The sequence below is a fragment of the Henckelia pumila genome, chromosome 1 (assembly GCF_033568475.1).
Source record: "Henckelia pumila isolate YLH828 chromosome 1, ASM3356847v2, whole genome shotgun sequence".
NCBI lineage: Eukaryota > Viridiplantae > Streptophyta > Magnoliopsida > Lamiales > Gesneriaceae > Henckelia > Henckelia pumila.
This window is the reverse complement of record NC_133120.1, coordinates 66,465,553-66,482,742: the sequence shown is the minus strand read 5'-3', so window position 1 is coordinate 66,482,742 and position 17,190 is coordinate 66,465,553. Positions and strand designations below refer to the sequence as shown.

The window sequence follows — 17,190 nt, the reverse complement described above, 5'->3', positions numbered from 1 at the left end:
AAATGAACCGATCTCTACTAACTCTCCTCCATATATTTATTTATTGTTTTCTTTCTAGACTCTTCTACGGATGTGACTATTGGGTTGTTTGGATCCAGGTCCACCAATAACAGGTCCATAACACCGCCTCCCAAACATCATGTTTAGTTTTATGTTTTACCTATTGCGAGTTCCATGAAATTAATTAACCACGTAATGACCATGGAGTTTTCCATTGCCATTGCTTGTACTTGGATCTTCAGATTCTGGTGGCTTCACCTCGCCGTTCAAGTGCCCCATTTTGTCATTGCTTGTACTTTAGATCTTTCGATTCTATTGGCTACACCTCATCGCTCCCAATTTGCCCTTTCCATCTATCACCAACCACACTGACGAGCAGATTCAAGATAGTTTGCTCCATTTAATTTATGGATATTGGTTATTTGAAGGGAACTTTCACAAAGTGCAATGGAGGGTGGGGCTTGAGAAACTCCGGTCGGAGGGACTGTTCTGCTATCGCAGTTGGATTCGGAAGAGATAGCCCAGCTCCAACCATGGCAGCCTTAAAATGCATGACCGATCCTCGATCTCTGATCCTATGCAGAAAGACATAGGAATGGCAGAGAGAGAGAGGAGTTGTTCATTTCTTGATGATAAAGTCATCTAGAGGATACATTTAAATAGTCAAAAGAAAATAAAATCAGATTCAGATCGCCACATATCCGGGACAAAATAATCTTTCCTAATCAAATCAGATTTTATTCCATCAAATCAAATCTAAACTAATTTAAAAAATATCTTATCATTGACAAAAGTGGCATACAAAGGCTTCATTCAATCACTAAACCTGGATTACATGAACATATCTTGTTGATTTCTCAAGATTTACGAAAAATACAAAGTGCAAGCAATTTTACCAGAGTGGCCTGCACTCCCAGACCAGCAGACATTCAATTTTGTATGCTGGTACACCAAGTTGCTTATCCAATTTGTGATGTGATATACATTCTAATATGCACAGATGGGGGTAAAGACTTGCCAATCAGTCTAGCTGACGCTATTTGTGGTCAAACAAACACCTCCGTATACTCGTTGCAATTTCACCGACTCTCTGAGGGTGGAGAATGACTACACATACCCCCAAACAGACGCCAAATGCCGCCACTGCCATGATAAGAGGTCGAGAAGCCCAAAACGTGCCTGTAAACAATAGGCGACCAGACTTTCTTGGCCTCTCATAAACATTAAGGTTCATGACCACCTGATGGTTTAAAAGAGGAGCTTTTGCACTTTCATCTTGAGCCGGTGAGAAATTTTGCAGACGGGGAACATTCTTCAATGTTTTCTCCAAGGCCTGAAACACATACAGCAGCAAGAAACAAGATACATGAGTTGGATAACTGTTCCAAGAAAGAAAAATTGCCTTAAAAAACATCATGGGAGCAACAAAAGCTTTCAAGTGAAGTCCACCTTACATATTTTATTTCAAAATGTCTGAAAGGTGAAACTCCCCAAAGAAAGAGCAATCACGTTGGTTATTAAGATATGCCAAGAAATCCAACACCCTTACCAGATTGGTAGCTGGGACAGCAGCATAGATATCATTTTGGGAGGTCTGGTCGAGTATATTTCTTGCCACATCCATATTTTTTCGTAATAGCTTCATATCAGAATCAGCAACTCCCGCGATCAAATTGTCATCAACCACATCTTTAATGTATGAAAATACTCTCCCTAATATGACAGATGAATCCTTTTCTATTAAAAAGCTCAACAAATAGTTGAATCTTTGTATGTGACAAGGCGTCAATTTTTGCTCTGATGCAGGTTTCTTGAGCAACCAAGCCACTTCTAAAACAAATTCTGAGAACTGTGCATGTCTTGAGGCAAAAACTTCACATGGAGATCTTGAAGAAGATAACTTTAGTTCGTTGTAGGTGACAAGTGTGTTGCAATTTAGTTGCAGGGCCTCCATTTCTGCACATGTTTCTTTGTTCCCCACAAGAATAGGAATGAAGTTGGACAAGCCAGACTGATTTTCGACCTAACAAGAAAATCAAAGAACCAATATTATAATGACACAAAGTCCTCGGTTCTTCTAGCAGTCCCAGTCAATTTCGGTCAAAATTCTTATACAAGGATCTCTATATATCAGATAATTACAAATCCATTTCCCAACTGTCTTCTTATTGAAATGCTCTTTTAATGTTAACTAGAGGCTCCAGAGCTTACATTGCTTAAAGAAATACAATAAAATGGGTACATGAAAACTAATATTTGGCAATTAGCATACAATAGAACTACCCATTCCAAATTGAACGGGGATAGAAATTGACACGAAGAAACAATATAACTAGGCCTAGCCAAGTCCCAACTCCACGAGTCAAAACCAAATTAATTCCCAAGTTTCTCTCGATACTAAATGAGAATTTTTCATATTTCTGCATGCTTTTTATTGACAAGAGTGTTCAATTGTGATAAAGAGTGTTCAATTGGGAATCATCCAAAGAACATGCTTCTATAATTTTTGAAGTGACAAACAAAGATCCAGATCGTGCATGCCTGAAGCTCTAGCACGATAACAAGTGCCCATTGTCAGACGTTAAGCATTAAGAATAGTTGAATAATAAAATCAAATGCGTATCTAACCTCGACAAAAGCTGGACCAAAAAGATCCACATCAGTCTGAGGCACATATATCTTCACCAATTGATGGTTGAAACTATCATTCTCACCTTTCTTACAACAGGCAGATGATACACAAATGTCATATGCCAGATATTTCCCAGCGAAGGACATAAGGAACCTGGTCAACGAACACCAAGAGTATAAAATTAATAGATATGAATTTTTTCAACCTCTCTAATTTATGAATATAGCGCTACTAATACTCAAATTTAAAACACTTGAAAAATGAACTGCACCAAGCATGTCTTCCCCATATATCTTGTTCAAAATATAATTTGAAGCAAGCATCCAGTGAGCATTTTTATAACTCATATTGCAACTCCACAGAATGGTCAATTATCATCACTAAATAAAGTATGACAGGAAGATTTGCAAACCTTCCTCGTGATTATCTTCATCGATTACATGTCTATATCAATCCTCAGTTCCATCAAACTAAGAAACTACTCCTCTAACATTGCCCAATGTAGTACATCCATCCTAATGACATATGCAACAATTCAGCTGATCAATCTCGACCTCACATGCTATCACGTAATATGAAGTTGCCCAACTGATAAAAAAAATGTAGTTGCCCAGCTTCATAGTGTCAAACTCTTCATCAGATTCCTCGCATTATTGCTAGTTGGTGCATTGGGGGATCGAGGGGTAGGGGGGTTGCTTAAATAAACCAAACAGAAACACGAATAAATAAGCACCTACAAAAGTTTCAAAAAAAGAAAGAAAAGAAAAGAAAAGAAATAGAGTGAACCATCATCTTAATTGCAAATGGAATCACACATACATAAAACTCTCAACATGATCCACCCAATCCCAACAAAGCTTGCTTTCCTTCCTCTTTACCCATCAAAATTTCCTTCATACATGATCTGAAAAATCTAATACATGGTTTCATACCTAGGTATCACATTTTCAAATGAAAAAAATCATGCAAAAAATCAAGTTGATGAGTAGAGAGGATACATCATGCCTTTTCACAAATTCAAGATGGAGATAACGGTTGAATATAAAGAAATTAATAGAATAAGGGATAACAAACACACCGAAATCTTGGTTGGAGTAGATTACTTCCACAAGCTACAAATTCCATAGGCCTTCCAGCCTCAAAGCAAGTTGGATAGACATAATGAAGCTTGGGAGCTCGATCTTTCACAGCAACTTTCATAATAGATGCTGCATCTGTTCCACAAGGATCCCATACTATGTTAGGAATGCATTAAAAGAATTGGAAAATCTTCAGCAAAATGCTTCTAAAGTAATAGCAAGAACGAAATGGTCTTCCGTAAATTTCTTCCGTTCCATAAAAGGTTTAGCATTTATTCCTGTTCACTGGACTGAATCACAAACTTGTACTAATTATTATACAATTGTTACCAAGGAAGTCAAACAATTTATGGATTTTTATCAGATTCCATTAAGACCTAACATCCGTGCCTGGTCTCTACAACAAAAGGTTATTATATTGGTTCACCATTTCTTATTCATCCTCACAAGCTATTTAGGACATGATCCTGGGTTGAAAAATCTATATGGCAGCAGTGATATATGCTGAGAGTAGGACTCGTTCAATACTTGAGTGTTTGTCATTGCGAAAAAATCCAAGGACACGAAGATTGACTTAATGTAATTATGATCAACATTTCAACCAAAGAGCTGAGACAAGTAGGAGGAAAGGGAATATAATAAATATAATCAGCTGTTCTCGACCAAATAAATAGCCGGCCATAGTTGAGATATTTTGCAATGATCAACATATATAGGTAAGCAAATACACTCCTAAAACATTTTATATGAACAGCTTTGTTTGTAAAATAAATAAACACGATTAATCACAAAGGTAGATAACACCAAGTTTATTAGTAAAAATGCATGATAAAAATAATATCTTACAATACAAACTGACCTTTTGTGACACGAAAAATCTTGTCATTTAGATGCACAAGCATAGTACCTCTTCCAAACAACATATTTCCTGGTGGCGCAACAAGGTCTTTTATAAATAGAGTTGGTTCTTCCAATAACTGATCATTGCAAAGACATTAAGCAATTAAGATAAAATTTGCAAAGCGGTACGACAATATTACAAAAAGTTATACTGTATTAGTTTATGAAGTAACTTGCGATGTCAACAGAAACTGGATATTGAAAACTAGGCATCAAAAGTATTAACTAATCCATAGTAAAAAGAATAAGCTTCTGACTACCTTAAGCCACATTGGCTTTGGCATTGCGATAAAAGCCGTCAAAATTGTACAACCTGGACGGATATATCCCTCCAATTCAACAGGCATGCTAGCCAACCATTGAAATATCTGTAAAAGAATCAACAGCATGTTAAACAAAACTATAACATCTTTGCTGGCAAAAAAAAATGTTTATCTGCTTGTCTAATTAACTGCAAAAAAATCTTTGGGGTACTTGATTTCGAAGTCGTCTAGGAAATTCAGCAGGATTCCAGTCGTAGAGCTTGAAGGAGATTCGACCAGAAGGGCACTGCCAGAGTTGAATCATTGCTGATTAATACAAGCTAACTTAAAAAATGATGAAAAAAAAGAGACATAATAAGGCACCAAGGCATTGGACATACTACAGAGTAAAACATGCTCCTGTTTTCATGGTATGCTGGGGAATGTTTGTATTTTGGATTCTGTTTCTCCTCGTCTACACTTGCTTCACCTGAAGCACCAAATGATACAATGCTATCACTCTGAATCTGTTGGGAACTAAGAGCTGGGCCTAGAGGTGAGACATGTCCATCTAACTCCACCATTGTTGGTCTCTCTTCCGTCTGACCACTCACACATATATTATCTGCTGACCAATCAATAATCAATTAGAACGACAACAGCATCAGCAATGCTAATTGGAAACATGAAAAGTTCTAGCAAAGCAATATCACCACAAGGAATGAAATTTTCTCCACATATATAATGGAACAAAAAAAAAAGGTGATTTGATATGCTCCCTTGAATATAAGTACCATAAAAGAGACCATCCAATCCCACCAATGTATGAAGAGAGAAGAATAAAAAAAGTTGGGAGGCAGTTGAAAATCTTTCTATTAAGATTGTTGGCAACAACTACTCCATGTAAGGTTGATATACCTTTTCCAGAGTCATCATCACCACTGGCATCATCAACCAGAAAAACAGGTTGAGCTTCCTTGTCCCCGCTTCCTTTAGAATCATTAGGTTTTCTTCGACGCCTATTATTGTGCCGTTCTAATTTCCTTCGGCAACTGCGTTTACCCTCGTCAAAATCTAACAAAACATGAAACCTGAAAAAAAATAGATATATTAACAAGACATTCAACAGACGAAAAAAAGTGAACAGTTTCAGTGGTAAACCTAAAATGAACAAACAAATTCCGAAATACAATAATGGTGTATTTCATGGAGTAGTAGTTTGCCATTGGCGAAATGAATATGGACAATTTTTGCCTTAGAAATCCAAGAAACAATAATCTTTTACAGGACCATCAACATTTTCAACTCAAAAGTAAGGGAGACCAACTAAAAGTTCCTATTCATATTATACATATTTTCCCAGAACAGAAAACTTGAGTTAAGGCTAGATAATATCAATAATAAAGCTTAAAGGGAACTGCTGTCAAAAAAAAAAAGCTTAAAGGGAACTTATTTTTGTCATGACTAGACATTCATATTCCCAAGAATTCACTTCATGTTCATGCTCGACAGTGGATTCAAGTCACATAAGGATCAGCCTCGAGAAAACTATAGCCTACACTTATAGTAGATTGGCACCGGTTAGTATTCACCTTTTAAAAGTCTTCATACGAAAGAAAATAATGTAAATATAGGTAAAGCCATGTGAAAAATAAATAAATAAATAAATAAATAAATAAATAAAGAACAATGAATCTATCACTGAGGAAAAGTGCTTGGACTACTACATCACCAGTGATATCAATAATGTAAGAACAACCCTTGAAAGTTAAACTCCAACTTATAAGGCTGCCCTTATTATTTACATTTCACAGCAAAAAGTAAGAGAAAGGGAAATGTGAGCAGACTACTCTATAAACACAAAGAATCGCAAAACTGTAGTCTAGATCCTTCAATAATTGTCATTTGTAACCCAATTTTTCTTCATTAGAGATCATTTATGGCACAAGTGAAGGGCTCATGCAGCTGCAGCAGGATTTAAAACAGGAACTGATCATGATTTTGAACATTTTGTCCATGAAACCTCTTGATCGAGACACAGAATTGAAAGTTTTTTTTAAAAAAAAATTGGCATGGATCACAAGAATGCTTGGCATAAATGGTCCTCGATCACTACTAGCTATAATCAGCGCCTTATACATGAAAAAATATTTCTGATTGTTAATCCACAAAAGACACACGTGTATTGGCTTACATCTACGGAACTTCCCATAACAGAAATGAAGGAGCTCACTTAAACATTGTCGGCGTGCAATATCCTCATGGTCATGAGTATTTTTCATCATCATGTAACCATAAAAAATACCATGCAAGGAAAAAATATCAAATTAACCAAAATACTGTTAGATGGAGTCATTCATTTGCACATGTCCACGGGTAACCCCGAAAAAAACATAAACTTGACAACACCACCACCACCCCCCCAAGCCTGGGATCCGCCCATCATTAATGCTACCTACTTTCATAATGGTTACAGCAAGCTTTAATTACGCATTAATCAAACCAGAAAGGCAGAAACTAATCAAAACGACATATAAATACACAAAGATCAACAGATTGATCAAAGAATTTACTTTCCACATTGTTGACAATATCTCTTGTTCTCCCCATCAAGAACCACGGTACTTGCGTTCGCACACGGCAAACACACTCGATGCCGCTTATGATACCCTTTTAGCTCACTAATATCCACCTCACACCCGGGAACCTGGCACCTCACATGGCTTCCACCGGCGACCTTGGCCGTTCTGGCCCGTTTCTTCCCTGGCAGGACACTACCCAACTCTTCCTGCTGCTGCTGCTGCTCCAATTGCTCATCCAACTCAGGGCACTCACATGGGACCCGTCCTGCCAGGAAGTTGGAGCACACCAACCTGGGATCCCTCTTCCTGATCCGACCCAGGTTCGAAGGTTGTTGGCCCTGATCAAATCCCGGCTGCTCGGGTTCCTGGGCATCGGGGAACGAGACGCTGAAGTTCTCATCGAGGTTGAAATCAAGGAAATCAGACCAGTCAAAGAGAGAAGACGAGATGGGGTCGACGGAGAAAGTATGAGGGGCGATGGATGGAGTTTCGGGGAGCTCTGGCAGGTGCGGGAGGGGAGATGGGTTTTGCTGCATTCTGGCGAAGAATTTTCCCTCGCGGAATCTGGGCAATCAGGGGAGGTTGGGTTAGGGAATTAGGGGTGGGAAATTATCAGTTGTTGTCCGAATCATGCAAGGGTTTTGCGTTGGTGGGACAGCGGGGAGGCGGCGTTAGGTGGTGACTCGAAGACGTGAGACCAACATTCCGCCAACCAACAAGTGGCGGAACCACACCATATTTGAATGGATCATCATCAAAACCTTAAACCATTGTAATGACTAATGTGATTTCTCATTATTAAACTTATTTAAAATCGGATTATATTTTTATTAAGAGTTAGTATTCACGATGTCAAATGTGTCGATCGAGTTCATACTTTGTAATACGATGTCAAATGTGTCGATCGAGTTCATATTTTGTAATACGATGTCAATTTGTAATGAAAAATAGTATTTTTTGATAGACTATTAAATTTTAATGATATAACAAAATATTGAACTAAGTCAATGAGTGTCGAATCCTTGTCTACCGATCACTCATGTCAATATATTGATAAAGTGCAAAATTGACACACATCGAAGATGACAGCAGTTTTTAAGTCTAATGATAATATTTCAAGCTGATGATCTTTTAGCACAATCTTTATATTCCTCAAATACAACAAAAATGCAACCATCTACTTATAGAATTTTCAGGGAATGTTTTATGCAAAAAGACAAAAGTCTTACAATCGCGGAAAGGACAGACAGGCCAGTCACCCAGCGCACTATCCTAAGGGTTCATTTTAACCTAACTTTACAGGCATTACCCTGATGATAGATCTAAGGGTCCTCATTTATCAATACATGCGGGGTCCATTAAAAAATAATTAATCCCACATTTATTAGTAAATGTACACCGTTAGATCTATGTCAAGGCAGTGTCTGTATAAGTAGGATCTAACTTACCCTAAGTGTACAATTTGGGGAAATTGTCAGTGACACGTGGCACTACATGCTATATTTGGCAACGGACAGATCTTGAAGATAAGAGCCATTTGAACCCGAACGTTGAATCTTTCCTTTAAATAGGATCGACATGTGAAGTTTAAAAACTCTCTTGAATTCTTGATTACACGTGACAAACGTATTTTGCTTATTATCAAGCTTATATGTCGAAATCATTGCGAGAAATTCTAAAGGATCACACAACATATTAGTTCTATATGATAATCGAGGGGCATTCGTGTGTGTTAGAATTCATGTTGAAATATTTCGTAATTATGAGAATAAGTCCTTCTACACAAGTTGTTAAGATAATAGACTAGGAGTTTCGATTGGCAATTGATTGTAAGTCAAGTCAAATTGGGTAGTTGCAAAGAAATTGTAATTATCAAAGTCTTCTAGTAAACATTCTTCTTAAAACATAAGAACGGGGGATATAGAATGATTATACCACCTTCGACCTTCGATAAACATCTGCCGAGCATTTTACTCTGTCTGTCGACTTTTGTTTGCTACCGAATATCTATGTTTGTCGATTCATTGTTGTATTCACATACTTGGTTCATTTTGACTAGAAGTCTATTTTCGCACTTTGAGTTATATAAGTTGACTTGTGTGTCTGCCGAAAGTTGAGATAAAAAAAATTGTGTTTTGTTAACCCAAGCCATCCAGCCGAAAAGTTTGTAAGGTGTTTATTCACCCCTTCACCCTCTAAACACCTATTTGATCCTAATAAGTGATATCAGAGCGGGTTTATCTCGACCTCTGAACCTTGATAAAGCAATGAATCTTTCAACAAAATCTATAAGTTCTCCAGGGAAGAGTTTGATGACTGAAAAATCAGGATGAAAGCTCATCTTGCTGCTCTAAATGATGACAAATGATATGACCGTTCAAGATATGAAAGCCAAAACAATAGTAGTCATCACTGAAGTTAGCTCAAACAATTGAAAAATATAGAAGTGAGTGGACTGTCCCAAACAAAAAGAAGGCTAACTTGGACAATGTGGCAAATATATTATTTACAAAACTTTTGACAAAAACACATTTAGAAAAATCAAAATGTACTCATTAGATAAAGAAATTTGGGAAAATCTCACCCAGCTCTGTGAAGGGAATGATCAAACAAAAGAGAACAAGTTCATGACTATTTTCATGCAAAATTTGAAAATATACAGATTAAGCATGGAAAGTCTATGAACGAATTTGATGAAATGTTTAGCAGCATGATAATTGAGCTAAGTAGCCTTGGCAAAGAATATTACAAGAGGGAAGTGTCTCCCAAGATGATAAGGGCTTTGCCGAGAGAATGAGATGTTAAGATCATAAGCATGAGAGAATCAAAAGATCTAAACAAATTGGAGTTGCATGACTTGTTTGCGAATTTAAAATCCTATGAGTTTGAGTTAGAAATAAGAACTAGTGAAGAGTCTACCTCGAAAGTGATTAAGGCTTTAGCTGCAACCTCCGTCGAACCTGTATCAACATCAGATAGGTCAGTTGAACAATTAAGCAATGATGATATGTAGTGACCCTAACCCGGATCCACTGCTAATCATAGTTTTAAGGTTAATTAAGCATACAATAAACGATAATCAGAGATAAACTGCTAAAAACTTAAATAAATGTTAAACCGGCAGAATACAACCGGTTAAATAAAAAATCAATATACAACCCAACTGAAATAATTCAATATCCTAGATACTACTTCTGCAGCTCTGTTTGATCACCACCTAATCCCAAGTTTTGTTTAGCACCTGCAACTGACCCGTCGAATTGGGTGTCCAGAAAATATAGAAAACACTGGATGTGAGCATTAAAGCTCAGTACTGGAGTACGAATATACACATGCTATGAATGCAAATTCAAATTCAAGTGTAGGGTACTGGAAACCTATCCAGAAAATCGCTCAGTCAAAGGAGACATGGTATGTAGTACGCTTGACCGTCACATAAGGAGGCACTCTCATACCATAAAATCCCATGGATATAACTGAATCCAAAACCATGGCATCCATCAACATAAATATACTGGAGCTGAGCGACTCCTCTACTGGTAATGAAACGTCCCTGACCTCTATTTTAAATTAATTAAATAAACTACGGGTTTTCAAAAATTTTTGGCATGACCCATCTATAAATATTCAAACCCTCCTGTCAGAGACAACAATTTAAAATGCAAACAACAACACTAAATAACTAGACCGAGACCGAAGAAAAGATTCGTCATTTCGAACATCAAAATATGATGAAACTACATATTTACATACCCACAAATAATTCTATAAATCCTTACAATAACATTTATCCAATCAACAAAATAAAATACTTAAAGGTGCTAAAATAATCTCTTGCGGAAGACTAGCATGGTCAGAGGGATGTGTCGTGCCTGCAACGCAGTCCACTCGATAGTCTTGCCCCTCGGTCTCAATGAAATACTTCTCACCTGAAAACAATGAGTGTAGTGAGTCTAAAAAACTCAACAAAAATATGGGGAAATAACGAGTACTACGTAAATACAAGCACACACAAATTAAAAATAGCTTGATAGTAAAATACTTTGTGCCCTTAATTTGAATAAAATGTACTTCTAAAATGAGAGAACGTGAATATAACATATGCATGGCTAAGTCATTTATAATCAATGAAACTGCATAAACTATATCTGAATCTGTAACTGTGAACTTAGATCCTTGATTGTGACTCTGTGATTTCGATCATGATCATAGCTATAGTGCACAATACCGCAAGGAGGTCGAGATGAAACCCAACCCGATCTTGCCCTATATTGGTAAGGGAGACCAAAATAGCTGTGGCCCCACACGAACACATGCTAAGGTAAGGAAACCCATAATGATTTGGTAAGGGAGGCCAAAACGTCTCCCAGCCCCACACATACACATGAATAAATGTAGTCACAACCATCTCACTTCGTTCAAACTATTTTCTTTCCTTCTTGAATATGGGACTTAGCATGCATATGAAAATATGACGTACATGCAAATGTTAAACAATAATCATGCATATGACTCACACATGGATGATCGGGATGGATGATTTAACCCATAAATTGCACTTATGGCTAATTTAAGCGGTTAGCCCGTAAAATTTATAACTTGCTCGTTTTCTTAACCAAAAAGGATTCTGCTTGAAACCACGAACTCCACGACACTTAGAACTAAGTAGGGAATTCATCCTCGGGATTTATTTCCTAAGCGATCATTTTTCAAAAGAATGAATTCCGGGCAGCAGCCCCTTATCTTTAAACAAAATTCTGCACCTTAACGTTTAAAAATCTAAAACTCGACCCAAACTTAACCGAATTGATTCCCTCTTGGACCAACATATTCCCAACATCCTAGACTAATTCCCAACCCAAACCCTAGACCAAAACCCAAGTTTAACCCTTGTTTAAAAACGATTTCCGGACAATAGCTAAGCCCATAAAATTCTGCTCAAGTTGAATCCTCCATAACCCATCCAAAAAATATCTATTTGTCCTTCAACTCTCAAGCCACTATCCTAACATCAAAACCAACATCTAAGCTCCCCAAAGCCCCTTCAAAACTCATCACAAACCAGCTCAACTATACTCAAGAATGGCAGCCCCTACAATACCCCAAAACCGATCCACATTTCCTCCTCAAGATCGAATGATCCTCACCCCATCTAACAAGCCAACTTCAAGCCATTCTAAACACTACCATGTGACTACATTTCAACCATGATAGTCTCTAATCCACCATCCAAATCAACACAACAAACACCAAATATATTTGAACCATTTCACATGGAGAATCTGGAAAATAATTCGAACCATTTGCCAACAAAAAATCTGAAAGTTCGAACACAAAATGCTAGGAAAACTTCAGGAAATTATTCGAACACACAAGCTATGAAGAAAACTGGAACATAATCGACCAACAAGCTAAGAAGACCAAATCTGGAATTTCAAAAAATACAAGGCGTGAAGAAGAGCTGGAATTTTTGAAGGTAACCAAGCTTCAATGCATTCTTATTCCAAGATCATAAACATTCAAGAATCCCAACTAACAACATAATTTATCAAAGCAAGAATGCAACCAAAAACTGGAACCAAGAGAAATCGAACAGGGCAGAAATGGAAGCTTTTGAACAGGTAAAAATCATGCATATGAATTTCGAAACTTCATGAAATGCAGCACACATCATATAATAATCTACAAGGTGAAGCAAAGAAGCCAAATTCTTGCCTTAAATTAAAAACAACCGAAGGCCAAGTGCTCGAGTGGGCTGCAAATCGATCTAACAAGCTCCACGAGTGGAATCCGAGCTGCCAAGGAGGAGAAACCAGCTCGGTTAGCTTGTCATGGAGGAGCTTCGCCGGAGAAGATGGTTGCTGGCGGCGACGGTAATCTTGAAGGAGAAGAAATGGGGAAGCCAATGGAATGGCTTGGGGAAGAACATGAGCAAGTCGTGAGAATGGGTGTGTGTATGCATGAGTTGTGTGTGTAAATTGGAGGCTAGGGTTTAGTTTAAGTTCATGTGTGTAAAAGTGCTACACAATAATTAAAATTGCTACTCTTAAAATAGCAACTTAAGGCCATGAATTAAATTGCATTAAATAAAACACAAGCTAAAATTTTAGAAATTAAAAATACAACACTTTAAATATTTTGATATCATGAAAACGAGTAAAATATTTAAATATCAAGCAGAGCGATTTAAAATAATTTAAACTAACTAGACAAACGTTTAAAATCAATTTAAATAAATACACAAGAGAAATTAAAAATCTTTAAAATTATTTGGGAAATTAAAAAGGATTTAAATAAATAAGCTAGACATTTAAAATAATTTAAAATAACTAACCGCTAAACTTTGGCTATTCTAAATAAATAAGTTGGGCACTCGAGAATATTTAAACAAGTAAGCTAAATAGTTCAAATCATTTAAAATAATAAGTTAAACAATTAAAATCATTTAAATATGCAAGCCTAAACTTTAAAATATTAAAACAATTAAATTGCACAATAAAAGCTTTTAGGCAAATAAACTTAAACAATTAAAAATATTAATTAAATAGTTAATACAATAAAAATTATTTGAATAAATAATAAAAATATTTTATTAACACATAATTCACATAAAAAATTTAAATCAATTAAACATAAAAATAATAATCCTAATATTTATTAAATTTAATGCATGTGATTTAGTAGATTGAATTTTAGGCGTCACAATTCCTTCCCTCCTTAAATGGAATTTCGTCCTCGAAATTCAGGACTTACTAACTAGGTTCGGATACCTTAGACCAATTCACACTAAGTTTTCCAACTTAGCACCTACATGAGTTGGTCCAAATCAGCTTTCGCTGCGCATTCTGATGCTTATTTATATCTATACCATCAAAGATCTGACTAACTCTTATTGCAAAATAAATTTGCAAACTCATATTTATCCCCGTATGATTGTAGCCTAAGAGAATTTTTTAACCAATGTTCCCATGTGACTGTAAGAGTTTTAAGTCGCCTTCTAAACTCCTAAAATATCTGATACCTGCCTTAGTTCGATAACCTTAAATCCTGGATCGTAACTACATTCAATAAATATCCGCAAAACCAATAAATAATTTATGTCGACCTTACTCATAACTTAAAAGCTTTCTAATAAAGAAACTATGCTTAATGTCTATTTAACAGCTAAACTTAACTCATATAATATACAACTCGAGCTCTAAAGAAATTCACAAGTTCACAACATACCTAGCAACTAACACTAAACTTTTCTAAACGGGATAGCTAAGGGACTATATAATTCTACCTCATTAGACCTCAAAATAAGATATGAATCTGACCCATACTTCCACAATAAATCTCTACGGCATGCCCAAACGATAAAAAGAAATATCAATCTCCTCAACAATCGTGTAAGGATCGACAACGAGTTAATTCTCTTATATTCCCAAATCGTTAATATTACGGAACATTGATATCTTCAAGAACAACTTAATATCCAATTTGAAATTATAAAGGTTTACGCCACTTATTAGCAATGCTACTCTTAATGATCCTGGACTATGCCCAATCCCTTATTAATTAATGCATCTCACAACGCTTCTAAGGATAAATAAAAATTTTCTTAAGCAACGAATAGTTCGGTTAACCTTCAAGTGGAACCAACGACTTTCCTCAGCTTAGGATTGATCGACCTATTTCCATAAATAAATCTAATCCAATCCTTGATAAGAAATTATACCCATAAAAATGTTCAGTTCCAAAATATTATCCGATAACATATAGAATCCGAATAGGAGACTAGACAGATCCCAAATATACATTCACCAATTTATACGATCATCTCTAGTGTCTTTGATTCTACCGCAAGTTCAACTCTTAATTAAAATTTTCCAATAAATTTATACATTCTTCTATCCCAGATGCAACGACTAAGAATTTCATATTTACACCTCAATTCAAATTATACCACGAGCTATTATCCACTTGTTGGATTAGATGGTCCCTAAGTACCAAACAAATCTTACATATCATCTGAAGACTTATCTCAAATCCCTAGTTTCTCTCGACAGCAAATCTGAAAATCCATAAATTCCAAAATTATTATACTTACATCCTAAATTCATGTTTCAAGAACTTAATATACAATTAGACACCTTGAAGAGGTTGTAACCTGATCGTAAAGGCTTTTTAATTGATCCTCCAGTACCTTAGCATTTCATCGATAAATAAATCTACAGCCTTTCCGAAAAAACTTCCTAAATATTCTATTCGTCATTTTGTTCCTATACTTGGTGCATTAATCTTACCGGTTGACGTTCACAAAATCTCATATCGCAATTGTAAAGTACCCAAAAGTATCTAGGAACAACTCTATTTCCTATCTCGTAACTGTTCACCCATTCAGCTTACCAAAAAAATATCATATGTTTACTCTTAACGATTCTATTTAAAATTGAAACACACATTCAATTAATTCACTAACCAGAAGTCTTCTCGCTAAAACTAGATATAACTAGTAGTCGTCAATTCTCGAATCACAACAATAACCTAGGATTTCATCTAGTATTCTTACTAAATCCCGACGGTCTAAACACTTACTTAGCGGTTACGAGTCGATCCTCTACACAAGAATAGAAATGATCATTTGAAACTATGATCCACTCAAATAATTCAACATGATGGATCAGGAAAGAAAACAGACATACAAGTAATGCTGCTTAATATGAAATGAAATAATGCAAGCATTTCAAACAAACGATCTGAAAATAAAAATCTAGATAAGTGAAAATAACTCACTCATAATTCAATTCTAGGGGTGAATAAATAATAATGGAGGCTTCATGAATAATAAATATGAGCCAACAAGATACAAACATCGTGATCATTCATAAGGGTAATGAAACCATGCTCAAACAATCAAAGCACAATTAAAAGCAATCGGTGTGACTTCGGTCTAGAGAAGTCCACACAAGTCAATAATTAGGGGAAACAACGGTCCTAAGACATATTCAGATGTCAACCACAACATGAGCAGATCACCAAAAAGGAAGACAAAGTGGATCTTACTCACATCAACATGTGGCTCTAGAACCGAAGAAAAATTTCAAGAAGTACGAAATATAAACAATATTTTATTAAGAAGTTCAATCAATGCCAAAGTTGTAATGAACTGGGCTGGCCCAGTTCATTCTTGAACTCATGATCTTCTCCCCCCTGGTGGGGAGTTTTTGCCCTCCCCAGGATTCGAACCTTGCACTCCAGGTCATAAATGCAATGTTTCCTTAATCCTGGTACCATTGAGCAGTGATCCCCCGCAGCCGTCGTTTGAGTCATTATGAATATTTTTAAGAATTTTAAACTCTGTTATTTATTTATTTCTTTTAAGTCTTTTCAGTGGCAAATTTTAACACTATTTTTATTAAGTAATTTATTGCATGCAAACTTTTAAGTTAATTGTTTTGACAGTATTTTATTTAAGTTTGACTCAGATATTTAAGTATAAAATGTTGCATTTTATTTAAGTTATTTTTAAATCTGTTTATTGTTGTGCATATATGTATGGGCATGTATGTACATTTATTTCACTTAGGATATAAAAAAAAAAAAAAAAATTCCGCATATGTTATTTTAGAAAAATTTGGTCGTTTCAAAAGTAGCTGAATACAACGTTGATTGATGTCATACGAATTCATGAATAAACAATGGATGTGCAAAAAAATTTTGGATACTAAAAAGTATATGTTGCAATGGATTTGGGCACAAAAGAAGAAAAA

General features: G+C 35.9%; 1 protein-coding gene across 1 annotated transcript; it reads right to left on the bottom strand.

Annotated features, from left to right (window-relative positions):
- Positions 1 to 689: 689 nt before the first annotated feature.
- LOC140878291 (squamosa promoter-binding-like protein 7) lies at positions 690 to 8,162 on the bottom strand. The gene is made up of 10 exons (XM_073281893.1): positions 7,427 to 8,162; positions 5,772 to 5,944; positions 5,255 to 5,478; positions 5,086 to 5,160; positions 4,872 to 4,979; positions 4,571 to 4,688; positions 3,711 to 3,846; positions 2,629 to 2,785; positions 1,550 to 2,023; positions 690 to 1,333 (listed from the first exon to the last, which is right to left on the bottom strand). The coding sequence occupies exons 1-10, from the start codon at positions 7,969 to 7,971 to the stop codon at positions 1,037 to 1,039; spliced, it is 2,307 nt and encodes a 768-aa protein (XP_073137994.1). The 5' UTR covers positions 7,972 to 8,162; the 3' UTR covers positions 690 to 1,036.
- Between the last annotated feature and the right edge of the window lie 9,028 nt (positions 8,163 to 17,190).

What these genes read in the sequence shown, in the direction of transcription:
- LOC140878291 (XM_073281893.1), bottom strand. Translation starts at nt 7,971, where the DNA reads ATGCAGCAAAACCCATCTCCCCTCCCGCACCTGCCAGAGCTCCCCGAA. An exon ending in CTAGACGACTTCGAAATCAA is followed by an intron (nt 4,980 to 5,085) that starts GTACCCCAAAGA and finishes ATTCTTTTACAG; the next exon opens with ATATTTCAATGGTTGGCTAG. An exon ending in GATTTTTCGTGTCACAAAAG is followed by an intron (nt 3,847 to 4,570) that starts GTCAGTTTGTAT and finishes CTTGTGGAACAG; the next exon opens with ATGCAGCATCTATTATGAAA.